The sequence below is a fragment of the Rhinolophus sinicus genome, linkage group LG06 (assembly GCF_036562045.2).
Source record: "Rhinolophus sinicus isolate RSC01 linkage group LG06, ASM3656204v1, whole genome shotgun sequence".
Taxonomy (NCBI): Eukaryota; Metazoa; Chordata; class Mammalia; order Chiroptera; family Rhinolophidae; genus Rhinolophus; species Rhinolophus sinicus.
Window position 1 is genome coordinate 74435314 of NC_133756.1, and position 13139 is coordinate 74448452.

Sequence of the window (13139 nt, forward strand, 5' to 3'; positions counted from 1 at the left end):
TTGAAACTTGTCCTTGAACCCATTCTACTGGGATCTCTACTGTTTGCTTGGGTCTCCGCTGACCTTGGTATCATTAAATACTGGGACGTTTTTCAAGTTTCATCTAACTTTCCATCCTTCTTAAAGTTCTGTCTTCCCTGGGCTCCAGTGGCACAGCCTGCCCCTGGTTTTCCCCCGTCCCTGGTTGCTCTCTCTGAGCTTCTTTGCAGATTCGTCCTCTACGTGGCCATCAAATGGGAGAGTTCCTGAAGGTTTAGCCCTAGGCACTCTTCTCTATGTTCTCCCTGGGCTCTCTCACCCATGTCCACACTTCAACAACAGTCTATATGCCAGTGGTTCGCATAGCTTCAGTCCAGGATGCCCCAGACTGGTGTACCCACCTGGCACTTCCTCATGGCTGTCACCTCCCACATTTCTCTCTCTGCATGTTCTGCAGTGTTCCAAGTCACAGTGGGTGGCTGCACATCTACCCTATTAGGTAGACCAGAATCCTAACACTCATTGACAGTTTTCTCCCCCTCATCTCCCATGTCCAGTCTAATCCCATTTCACCTTATCAGTATCTCTGGAATCAGTTCTTTTTCTTTCCCTGCCTCCTCTGCACTAGTCCAAGCCACCGTGGACTCTGAACTGAAGTGAGCCCATATCTAGTCTCTCTGGTTCCCTCTTGCCAGCCTCTCCCATTCCCAGTCCAGTCTCCTCATTACTTTCAATATAATCTTTTTCCAAATAAGAAAGAAAAATCTATTAACATGGTACAAGAGCAACTAAATTTCCATATGGGGGAAGATGAACTTCAATCCCATCTTACACCCTACACAAAAATTAATTTAATATAGCTATCTAAGCATAAAAACCAGAAACATAAAGCTTCTAGAAGAAAATATCTTTGTTTACCTTGGGGTAGGCAATGATTTCTTGGACAGGACAGAAAAAGCATTAACCATAAAAGAAACAATTTATCATTTGACTTTTCAAAATTTAAAATGTCTCCTTATCAAAAGACAGTAGTAAGAAAATGAATATAAAGCCACAGGCTGGGAAAAAAAATATTTGCCATACATAAATCTGATTAAGGACTAATATCCAGAATACATAAAGAACTTCTACAAATTAATAAAATGAACCACCAGATTTAAAAACTGGATAAAGACTTGGACACTTCATAAAAGAAGTGAAAATGTGCTCAATATCATTAGTCATCAAAGAAATGCAAATTAAAACCACAATGAGATATTTCACCCACTAGATGGCTAAAATCCCAAAACAGACGATACCAAATGTTGGTAATGATGTGGAGCAACTGGAACTCTTAGACATTTCTGATATGAGAACACTTCTGGAGTATTATTTGGCAACTTGTTATAGAACTACACATCAGCTCGGTGACACACCAGTCCACACCTGGGCATTTAAGATAAATTAAGGATATGTTCACAAAAAACTTGTACAAGAACAATTATGCCTGTTTCACAGTAGCCAAAAACTGAAAATAACAAAATGTCCATTAATAGATGGGTAAATAAACAAGTTGTTGACTATTCATACAATGGAATGCTACTCTGCAATAATAAGGAATGAGTAATTGATACACACAAGAACATGGTGAACCTTAAAAACTTAGTTCATTAAAAGAAGACGGGCACAAAAAAGTGCATATTGTATGATTCCATTGAGATAAAGGCAAAACTAATCTATAGTGATTGAAGCCAGAAAGTCTCAACACAGGGTGGGATGGTATTATGTCTGGAAGAGAGTTCAAGGGAACTTTCTCTGGGATGATAGAAATGTGCTGTATCTTGTTCTACATGGATCACACAGGTATTTACAATTATCAAAAAATTAATTGAACTGAGTCTTGAAAACTGGTCATTTTGTATGTAAATTATAATTGAATTTAAAACTACAACAGCAACAACAATAAAACACCTTCAATGGCTATTCTCCCATGTTCCATCTTGCCTTTCCTCATCCTACATCAGCTTCTTCCCCCTGGCTTTTCCTGCTCTGGCAGGGTGGCACTTCTTTGAACCCATCATAAACACTGAGATTCCCCCCTCCACAGAACATTTGCACATGCTGTTCCCTCTGCATGAATGTTCTTCCCACACCCTTTTTTCTCGGTAATCTTGCCTGCCTTTCAGATCTCAGTCAGTTGCCCCTTCCTTAGGAAAGTCCCTCCCTAAACTCCTTGACTACACCAAACCCCCATTACATACTCTCGTATTATCATCATGTACCTCTCCTTTCTGTCATAGTTGGGTTGCTTACATTTATTATTTGTGTGTTTTTCAATATATGTCCAACTTACCAACTAGTCTGTAAATTAGGGCAAAAAACCAGAGCTGGTTCACCAGTGTGTTTCCAGTGGTTGGCATAGAGCCTGGTACATAGTAGATACTCAGTAATTATAGAATGAATGATGAATGGTGAGTTCCTTGATTTTATTTACAGGAAATGGTGACTATTACTGTAGTGGGAATGATCTGACTAACTTCACTGACATTCCTGCTGGTGGAGTAGAAGAGAAAGCTAAAAATAGTGCTATTATGCTGAGGTAAGAGTGACATTTGTCTAATCATAGAGGTCTCATTGGTATTTATCAAAGTGGTATTTATTTAAATACTTCTTTGTGTCAATGTAATTAATTGTTACTTTGAACAGGCATATTTCTCTAAACTGCTTCTATCAATAGGTGGGCCTTCATTCTGTCACTTGAACTTCTGTTCATTCTACTGTTCTCCATGAGATTTGTTTGGAAAGCATAAAAGTCAACTGTAGTAAATCAAATTCTCTCCTATTGAGGCAGAGGAATTTAGCAAATTCTCATCTGGCCAGAGGAATGCATGACTTCCATGTTTGCTGGTAATAGGAGTCTTTGAAGTAGTCTCAAAAAACAGAGGATGTGAAGGCTTCTCATTCTGTCTCATTTGTCCCTGCTGAGTCTCTGATTCCCACTGAGCTGTAACTTGGCAGCATATGCTCAGTCGGCCATCTTAATCTGTAAGCCTACAGGAGGTTTACAGCCCTGACCTAACTGCCCAGAATACAAGATTTGAAACAAGGTTGAACTGTAGGACTCACTCTGTGAGCTTCCATCAAGTGCCATTCAGATGGGTGTCGTGGATGAACCTGGTGTGTCAGACCAGGGAGGTGGCAAGACAGGGAAGCCCTGCTGGGTGATGTAGAAACACCCAGCTTGGCCAGAAGAGTTTGTTATTTCAGACTCCTACTGTCTTACCTATACTTTAGTAATGCTGCTTTGAAACATTTGAATATGCTTTTGTATTTCCATTTCTGTAGGGATTTTGTAGGTTGTTTTATAGATTTCCCTAAGCCTCTGATCGCAGTGGTAAATGGTCCAGCTGTGGGAATCGCAGTCACCACTCTTGGGCTATTTGATGTTGTGTATGCGTCCGACAAGGTAAGTGAGCTCCCAGAAACTTAGGAAGTCATGCAAGTAAAAATGAGATCCTTTGAATTCTCCTTTATTGCTGCAAGTAGCATACACGTTACATTTGGTTTGTGGTTGGATGGACTAGATTTTTCCCAAAAAGGTAGTCTAACTAATTTGACTCATTTTATTTTGAATTTTTAACTTGAATTTTTCTAAACACCAATATGATTGTGACCAGTGTCTCAACTCTTTTAATCAAATTATACACAGCAGTGATGCAATTTTCATATTACTATAAAATAATCTGAAGACCCTGAAAGCTTCTTATAGGGGGTAGGACAGTAAGTAGCATCTTTGCAGGTTATGCAAATGGATTATTTGATACTTTTTTCCCAAGTAAATGAATTCTGGAATTTAGAATTTTAGAATAAGAAGGAACTTCCTAAAGCTCAGAGAATTTACTTGCCCAAAACACAATTCACCCTTCTGTTCACCATTGAATTACAGATATTTTTTTCTTACTACAATAGTAATATATGTCATAGGAGAAAATAAAATTTTGAAAATGTGGAAAAGTACAAAGAATAAAGTTAAGCATCATTCCTTATCTTACCACTCAGAAATAACCAGTGCTAACATGTGGGTTATGTAACTTATCTAATTTAACCAGTCCCTAACTAGTGGACTCTTGTCTGTTTCCAGTTCTTGACATTATAGCAAAGGTATGATTAATATTTATTTTAGAACTTTTACCCTAGAACTTTTACTGTATAGCTAATAACAACTTCTAGGGTTATCTGATTTTTAGAGTGACTTTTGCTTATGTGATGGTAAGATTTGCTGATCTACAGTCTGGTGGGAAACTTGTGGTTTTTACCACTGAAGAGATTCCTAGTTGTATTTGGAGGTATTTTCCCCACTGATACAGGACCATATATTAGGGTCCTTAACTCTTTGGTTTATCTTTTACTGGATTCCATTTAACCGATTGGGCATGCTGGCAGATCTAATTCTGATTAATAATTTTCCCCTGAAAACAGCAAATGAAATTCTAGGTGCTATGCTGCCTAACTTTTATAGGTGGGAATTTCTGCCCAAAGGTAGAAATCAATAGTCTTTGGTCACGTTCTGTGGCTTAAATGACCAATTAATCGACCTGCTTTAAACAGGGGTGTCATGAGGAGTTCCTGACCTGAATTTGGGGGTCTCATTCTTCACTATTTGGAGGGCAAATATCGTCATATTTGAATCTTGTCCTGAATCTCCCACTGTATTCAAAATGACTGTCCTAAACATCATCCTTTTAAAGATGTCTAAGACTTCCATCTTATGATATAAATTGGAATTAAAATTGAAATTATAGAACATATATAGAAATATAAATATGTTGTGTGTGTGTGTGTGTGCATAATTTAAATACTAAGAGATTTGGTCCAGAGTAAAATATTCACAAATAGTGACCAGTGCTAAGAGTTCACGCAATTGAATTAAAACAAGGTTCAGTTTAAAATCAGGGAAAGACACAGAAGAAAGAGCCAGTGTCAAGGAATTCATTTTGTAGGATTTATCATTACTAGCTCATGAATAAATACCATATTAGATGTGGGTTAATATTTAACCCATATAACCAAATTACAGTTACTCTTTATTATGGGCAATAGTTAATGACTATTAGTTTCTCTGTCAGAAATGGTACATTTTCTCTATGAGTTAATAAAAAGATAGGAATCATAAAAGTGATAAATATTTGAGTACTCGTTATGTACTAGGTACTCTGTTGATGCACATTGTAATATTCACTTACTACACACAACAGTCCTGGGAGATAGATATTCACCCCCATTTTACAGAAGTGGAAACTGTGGCACAAAGAGGTTAAGAAACTCCCAGAGTTGCCAAGCGGTCTGATACCAGAACATCAGACTAAACCCTTAACTACATCTACTGCTCCGTTTCTAAAAATAAGTTAAATGCTTACTTATAATAATGCTTATATATATATATAAGTTAAATGCAGCTTATTGTCAGCTTTGTATGTACCTGTTTGTAGCCCCTTAGCTATGGTTGGCTTTTTCTTTTTCGGTTTCCTACTATGTTCCTTAGGCTGTGACTTCTCAGTATATTTCCTTAAATAAGCTTGCTTTTGCAGGAGGGAGGAAGAGAAGATAGGAGACATTAATAACTTTTTACTTTATATTTTTATTATTTCGATTTATGTACTGCATACATTATATATTTATATCACCTAACAATATGCATTAAAATAAAACACCATATCTGCTTATGGGAAATGAAGCCAAAATATTCCATTTTCATATTGTCAATGATCATCAGGGAACACACAAAAATATTTCTGCAATATAAAAATAAAAAACCCCTAAACTTGACTATATTTTAACCAATATTGTGACTATATTATAACCAATATTGAAATAGTTTCTAGTATTTAAAGACAACCAAAAAACCTCTGGGGCAAGATCAAGACAAATGACGGAGGAAACAGTTTTTCAACTCAGTGAAGGTTAATCTCTAATATTTAAAAAATACATCTGAAAAGGGATATGTCAACAACTTAATATATAGGTGAGCAATGAAGAGACATAAATAGCCCACAGAAAATAAAGTATAAATGGCTCTTAAAAACATACGAGGACACCATCAAGAAAATGACTTATAACTAGCATATATGAATGAGGTGTGACAATTAAGTTTGCGAACTTGTTGCAATGATGTTGCTAACCAATTTTGATATCAGAGGGATTATTCAATATGCATTTGTACAAACTGGACAAACAGTTAATCAAGTTGACTATTTGGAAGTGCTGAAAAGGCTGCATGAAAAAGTTAGACGACCTGAACTTTTCGCCAACAATTCATGGCTCTTGCATCACGACAATGCACCAGCTCACACAGCACTGTCTGTGAGGGAGTTTTTAGCCAGTAAACAAATAACTGTGTTAGAACACCCTCCCTGCTCACCTGATCTGGCCCCAGTGACTTCTTTCTTTACCTGAAGATAAAGGAAATATTGAAAGGAAGACATTTTGATGACATTCAGGACATCAAGGGTAATCTGATGACAGATCTGATGGCCATTCCAGAAAAAGAGTTCCAAAATGGCTTTGAAGGGTGGACTAGGTGTTGGCGTCGGTGCATAGCTTCCCAAGGGGAGGACTTCGAAGGTGACCGTAGTGATATTCAGCAGTGAAGTGTGTAGCACTTTTTCTAGGATGAACTCGTGAACTTAATTATCTGACCTCGTATAAGGAACTCTTACAACCCCATAGTTAAAAGATAAAGAATCTAACTTGAAGTACTTGTGATAGTTACTTCACCAAAGAAGACATACCAATGGCTAATACATGAAAAGATGCTCAACACTATTCATCATTAGGGAAATGTAAGTTGAAACCACAATGAGACACCACTACACACCTACTAGAATGGTTAAAGTTAAAAAGGCTTATGATAACAAGACTTAGCAAGGATGTGGAGCATTGGAATACACATACTGTGGTGGGAATGTTAAATGGTACACCACTTTGCAAATAGTTTAGCAGCTTCTTATAAAGTTAAACCATACATTTACCACACAACCCAGCAATTCCACCCCTAGGTATTTACCCAAGAGAATTGAAAACATACGTTCGTGCAGAAACTTGAACACAAATGTTCATAACAACCTTATTTATAACAGCCAAAATACTGGAAATAACACTGATGGCTTCAGCTGATGAATGGATAAACAAATTATGACACCTCCATACAATGGAGTATTACTCAAATTAACAAGAACAAACTGCTAATACATACAACAACGTGGTTATTCTCAAAGATTTATGCTAAGAGCAGAAGCCTACAAAAGGCTACACATATGATCCCATTTACGTAAGTTTCTAGAAAAGTCAAAACTGTAGGGACAGAAAACAGATCAGAAGTTGCTTGGGGGTGAGAGGAATGGATGACTGTGGAGAGACACAGGGAACTTTTTGGGGTGATGGAAATATTGTATATCTTGTTTATGGTGGTGGCTACATAAATGTATACATTTGTTAAAATTTATGAAGCTGCATACATTGAAAGAGTAAATTTTATGTATATATAAGAACACAATATTCCTAATTTTTCAAAAAAGTTTCTCAATTAAGTATTATGAGGAGATAGGTAATGATTTTTAAAAATCACGTACAAAAATAATTTTTTTTTTCCCTCCAAATAGGCAACATTTGATACTCCTTTTGGTCACCTAGGCCTAAGTCCAGAAGGCTGTTCCTCTTACACTTTTCCGAAGATAATGGGCCCAGCCAAGGTAACCTTTGGAAACCTTAAAAATAAATTTTAATAAGTCATCTCTATTCGAAAAGTAATCCCATACGTTCTCCTTTCCCTCAATGATACAGACCAAAGAAAAGCAAACTGTCTGCTCCCCAACTCTTAAGTGTTTTAAATATAGAAGGACCAGGCTACAGGAAATGTCTGGTATGGGGGAAAGTCAGAAACTCTCTGCAGCTCCACAACTGGGGGCTGCTCCTTGAGCTGGCTGCCAGTGCTGGTCTCATCCGCCACCGCTGGGGGGTATTAATCAGGTGAAGGACCAGGGCTGTGCCAGCCTCCCTTGGTTGCTGAGTTCATTCTTCCAGTGAATTTCTTCATGGATAAGTATCATCCACTAAATGATGACATCTTGACTTTCAGAATCATGTAAAGTACCAACAGATGTGAGGCCTCTGGGACTTTACCACTCCCAGTCAGCCTTCCATCAGCCAGTTTTCCCAGTGTATCGAGGCCCCTGGAGTGGTTAAGTGGCTGCTCAGATCTGTCACTGTGTTTATGGAAACAGCCTTGTCCACACTCTGTGCATGAGTCCATGGGATCCTGACCAGTCCAGAGAGCCAACGGATAGGGAAAGGCTTGGTGAACACTCGAGATCTGAAAGGGGCGTGGGATTGAGTCTGTTTTCATTGCCGTTAGGTTTTGGTTGTACATATTTTTTTTTTAAATCTCTTTATTCTGTCACTGAGTTGTTATAGACATTTTAACTTTAAAAGGTTGGGGAGAACCAACACAAGGCTTAGAGAATTTGGCTATGGAATAGCCTTTACTTTTCTGGAAGAGAAATTGTAAATGTAGAGAAAGATATCTACTTAGTGACCTCAGTTCTGTTAGAAACTAAATATTAGTCTTCTTCACTTTTCTTCAGTCGAATAGAACTAATTTGAGTACCTGTGCAGGTAAAAGAAAACCGTCAGAGCTGGGCCATTGGGTAGCCTTTCCAGGGAAGGGAATTTTGAAAGTTAGGATTCTCTGGCATTTCTATGACCATGATCTTTCTTCTTTTTTTTTTTTTTATTGGGGAGTATTGGAGAATAGTGTGTTTCTCTGGGGCCCATCAGCTCCAAGTCATTGTCCTTCAATCTAGTTGTAGAGGGCGCAGCTCACTGGCCCATGTGGGAATCGAACCAGCAGCCCTGTCATTCAGAGCTCGTGCTCTACCAAGTGAGCCATCCAGCCACCCTTTTCTTCTTTTTTGTAATTATTTATAGTGTATAAAATGGAAAATCATAGCTTCCATGGGCTATAAAATCAGCATGTACTTCAGATCATTTCAGCCCTAGGCTCCTTGCTCTTGCCTCTCCAACATAGACACACACAGAAGCAGCAACCTCTGCAGACCTTCTAGAGCACCTAAGATGGTTTCAGCACACAGTTTGCAAACCGTTGCCTATTGAGGTCATCAGTTTCTTCCTTTGAGAATTCCTAGCAACCTCAAAAGGCCAATAGTAAATTTTCCTCTGTCTACTAAAAGCAGTTAATTCTGAAGTTAACTGAGCCTTGTTTTCTTTAAGTTAATTTCTTAATCTTGCTTTTCATTTCAGGCAGCAGAGATGCTTATTTTTGGAAAGAAGTTAACAGCAAGAGAAGCGTGCGCTCAAGGACTAGTTACTGAAGTTTTTCCTGATAGTATTTTTCAGAAAGAAGTTTGGACCAGACTGAAAGCATATTCAAAGCTCCCCCCAAATGCTAGTATTCTTTTTTTTTTCCTTGTGGGAACCGTGGAAATAATTTATTTACCTTAAGAGAATAAGCAATCAAAGAAACAAGACATATCTTGGTTGGCCTTAAATGCATCCAAATCTGAGATTTAAAATAACCATAATAACGTTAATACAGATTTTTACAAACGTATCAAATAGTCATCCCATGTCTAGGATATGAAGACAGAGGGACAGTTCTTTCTGGGGATAACTTTGAGGAGGATGGTAGACAGTATTTGCCAAGCACTTTTATTCTGAGTCTAGGTGAGAAACGAGATAGGATAGGTTGACTTACGAGATTCTTAACATGTAGCACTTCCATTTTTTATATGTGATAGCTAGTGACTGATTGCTCTCATATTTTTGCTGCTCAAAATGTGGTCTTTGAACCAGAAGCTTTAGTGTTTATCTGGAGCTTTTTAAAAATGTGTAATTGCAAGCCCCGTCCCATACCTACTGAGATGATTTGGAGGCACATTAAAGTTTTAGAAGTACTGTCTTGTATTACACATATATCTTAAGGTATAATTGTATTACATGAACAATGAAGAAACAAGAAGCAGAATTATAGACTAATCACTCCTATCAGAATACCTCTTTACCTTATTGTTGGTTTTGTTTATTCAGGCCATGAAAGTTTCAAAACAGGTCATCAGAAATACAGAGAAAGAAAAGCTCCATGCTGTTAATGCTGAAGAATGCCGTGTCCTCCAGGAAAGATGGGTGTCAGACGAATGCATAAATGCAGCCATGAACTTCTTATCCAGGAGAGCAAAACTGTGACGACTACTACAGCGAGGTTAAGAAGGGACAGGCTATGATTTCTGATTTCTAGTACTTTAAATAAACCTCACTGTGCCTTTTTCTGTGAAAGACGTTGTTTATGATGATTATATTTCACTAGAGCCCGGATGAAAAACAAATTATGTCAAAGAAGCTTTAAGAATTTACAAGGTTTTTGGTAATGGGGAGTCTTACATCTTTTGACATGAGTCGTTGTTGCCAGGAACACTGAAACATTGTGCCAGGGGCCCTGCTTTGAAAAGCATTCATGGCATTACAAGCTGAAGTCATGCTCTCAAACTCCACTATTGCACTTTGTCGTCCACAGAGGTTGACTGACTTAATTGGGCCAAACACGGACAGCTTCTGGATTACTGAGCGAAGATCTTCGGTGGGTTGCATGTTCTTTTTCAGCCACCTAGCCAGGGAGCAAATGGAAGCAGTACTAATAAGAATCTTAATTTCATTTTTTCCCATAATTTAATGAAAAGGCATGGAGGGAGGATTGGGTTATTTCATGGGGAAGTAGTGTTCTGTATCAGTAATTAGCTCCTTATTTATTATATAGTCTTCATTCTTGTTTAACTTGGTATTTTATAAAAGGCATACCCACAAGCTGCCTTAACTCCTTGCAACTCTCTGTTTTGATTTCTGCCATATGTATCAATTGAAAAGGGTGAGGGTATAACTCCAATGGCTGCAAAATTGACATAAAATATTTTGCCTTTCTAAACATCCTCCCTTTTAAACCTTTCCTTCAAGCATCAGTATCCAGGTAGCCAACCCACCAAAGCTCTTTAACTTTTCAGTTCTTAATTTTTTATTCCAATAATCCCAATCCAAATGTTCACACCTATAGGAAATACATGAATAATAACTATTAATGCTCATTGAGCACTTAGTGCTTACTGCCTATAATCACATTTTATTCTCAAAACACAATGCAAAAGTTAAAAATGAGGTAGGTAACTGTTGCTGCTACCATTTTACAAGTAGGGATCCACTGGCATAGAGATCTAAGTAGCTTTTCCACAGTCAAACTTCCGTAAGTGTTCCCGTTGCACTGTCACCATGAGGCAACTACTGCCTGTCCTTCCACGAATTTCAACTTAAATCAACAAAAATATGAAAAACAACTACTTGAGGCTGCTGAAATTAAAAGCAGTTGGGTGTGTTGGGGTGTCAATATGGAGAAGCATCTGCACAGGAATGAGTTTATCAGACTGGAAAATAAGGAAACGCTGAGATGTCTCCACTGAGCATGTGACTTAGGCTTCAAAGGCAGAAAGACTTACTGTGGAGCTAAATAAAATTTGAGGTAAAGAAAAAGCATCTTTCTAACCAAGAAAAGGATCCCCTGAGGGCTAAAGAGAGAGTTAGAGGAGAATCACAAAGCAGAGAGAGTCCTTCCCCTAATTCTCTGTAGTGGGGGGTAAGAGGGGCAGAAGCAACATTGGTACCCAAGAAGCCACTCCCTCCCCCCACCGTTGCGAGAAAACCTCGTATCTGTGGTAGAGAGGTGCCTAACAGCACAGAGGTGCTAGAGGCCATTCATAACAAGGAGGCAGTTCTGTGGGCTTGTGAGTCTGGCTCTCCCCTGCCCTGCACATCTCCCCACCATAGTGGTGGTACCCCAAGACCAAGGTGACATGGCATACTGGGGAAAACCACTACCCTCTCACCCAGTAGTCAATTTCCAAGAACAAAAGTGATACCCCTCTCACCATGATCCCGGGAGGCACAAGAAACACAGGTGAGAGAAAACAAAAATTTGCACTATAGCGTCATCTACCAGAAATCAAAAGAAAGACATAATTATCAGCCTGCTGAATTGTTAAGATCAAAACAGTAACTAAACAAGATCCCAGTACTACAAATGTGTCAGCAGAGGAACAAAACATCAAGCAACATGGTAACAAAAAGAAAAATGACAAGCCTCCAGAAACCAAACTCAAAGTCATGGAAGACTGTGATTTAAATGACAGAATTCAAGATAGCCATTACGAGGAAATTCAATGAGATGAGAGAAAACTCAAAAGGTGATTCCAAGAACTCAGGAAGAAAATTAATGAATATTTCAGGAATTAATACTTAGCAATACTTCACCAAAGAGACTGAATCTATAAAAAAGAACCAAACAAATTCTGGAGCTAAAGAATGCAAGAGATGGAAGAGAGAATTAACAAACTTGAAGATAGAAATCTATAAATGACTCAGAAGGAAAGAGAGAACTAATATTTTTTTAAATGAAAGAACTCTGAGAACTATCTGACTCTGTTAGAAAGAACAAAATAAGGACAATCAGTATCCCAGAAGAAGAGAGGGAGAAGGGAGAGCTTATTGAAAGAAATAATTGGTGAGAACTTCCCAAACCTAGGGAAAGAGTTGGTCATTCAAGTGCAAGAAGCTAACAGACCACCTAATTATTTTAATGCAAAAAGACCTTCTCCAAGACATATATCATATTATATTATATCAATTAAAAGTTAATGATAAAGAAAAAATTATTAAGACAGCTGGTGGAAAAAATAAAAGCAGTAATCTACAAAGGAAATCCCATCAGATTTCTCAGCAGAAACTATAGGACAGGAGAAAGTGGAACTATATATTCAAGATATTTACAGTGGAACCCCCAGCCAAGAATAATATATCCAGTGAAGTTATCCATTGGATATGAAGGAGAAATAAAGGCTTTTCCAGACAAACAAAAGCTGATGGAATTTACCACCACAAGAACTGTGTTACAAGAGATGCTGAAAGGAGCTCTTCTACCATAACCAGAAAGACAAAAGTATACAAAATTTTGAGCTAAGTGACAAACAGAAGCAGAAAAAAATGCAACTCTATTTCAGAATAGGGTAATAAATAATTATAAAGGTTAAAGGGAAAAAGCATTGGAAATAACTATAGCTACTGCAATTTGG

General features: G+C 37.9%; 1 protein-coding gene across 5 annotated transcripts in view; it reads left to right on the top strand.

Annotated features, from left to right (window-relative positions):
* Nucleotides 1–10305, top strand: part of ECI2 (enoyl-CoA delta isomerase 2) — a 36550-nt gene extending 26245 nt beyond the window's left edge. For all 5 annotated transcript variants that reach the window (XM_019752360.2, XM_019752362.2, XM_019752363.2 and 2 more), the window contains 5 exons: nucleotides 2455–2557; nucleotides 3304–3424; nucleotides 7617–7706; nucleotides 9274–9417; nucleotides 10060–10305. In XM_019752360.2, the coding sequence (XP_019607919.2) occupies nucleotides 2455–2557; nucleotides 3304–3424; nucleotides 7617–7706; nucleotides 9274–9417; nucleotides 10060–10215 (614 nt within the window). In that variant the 3' untranslated portion in view covers nucleotides 10216–10305. The remainder of the gene's footprint in view (nucleotides 1–2454; nucleotides 2558–3303; nucleotides 3425–7616; nucleotides 7707–9273; nucleotides 9418–10059) is intronic.
* Nucleotides 10306–13139: the final 2834 nt, after the last annotated feature.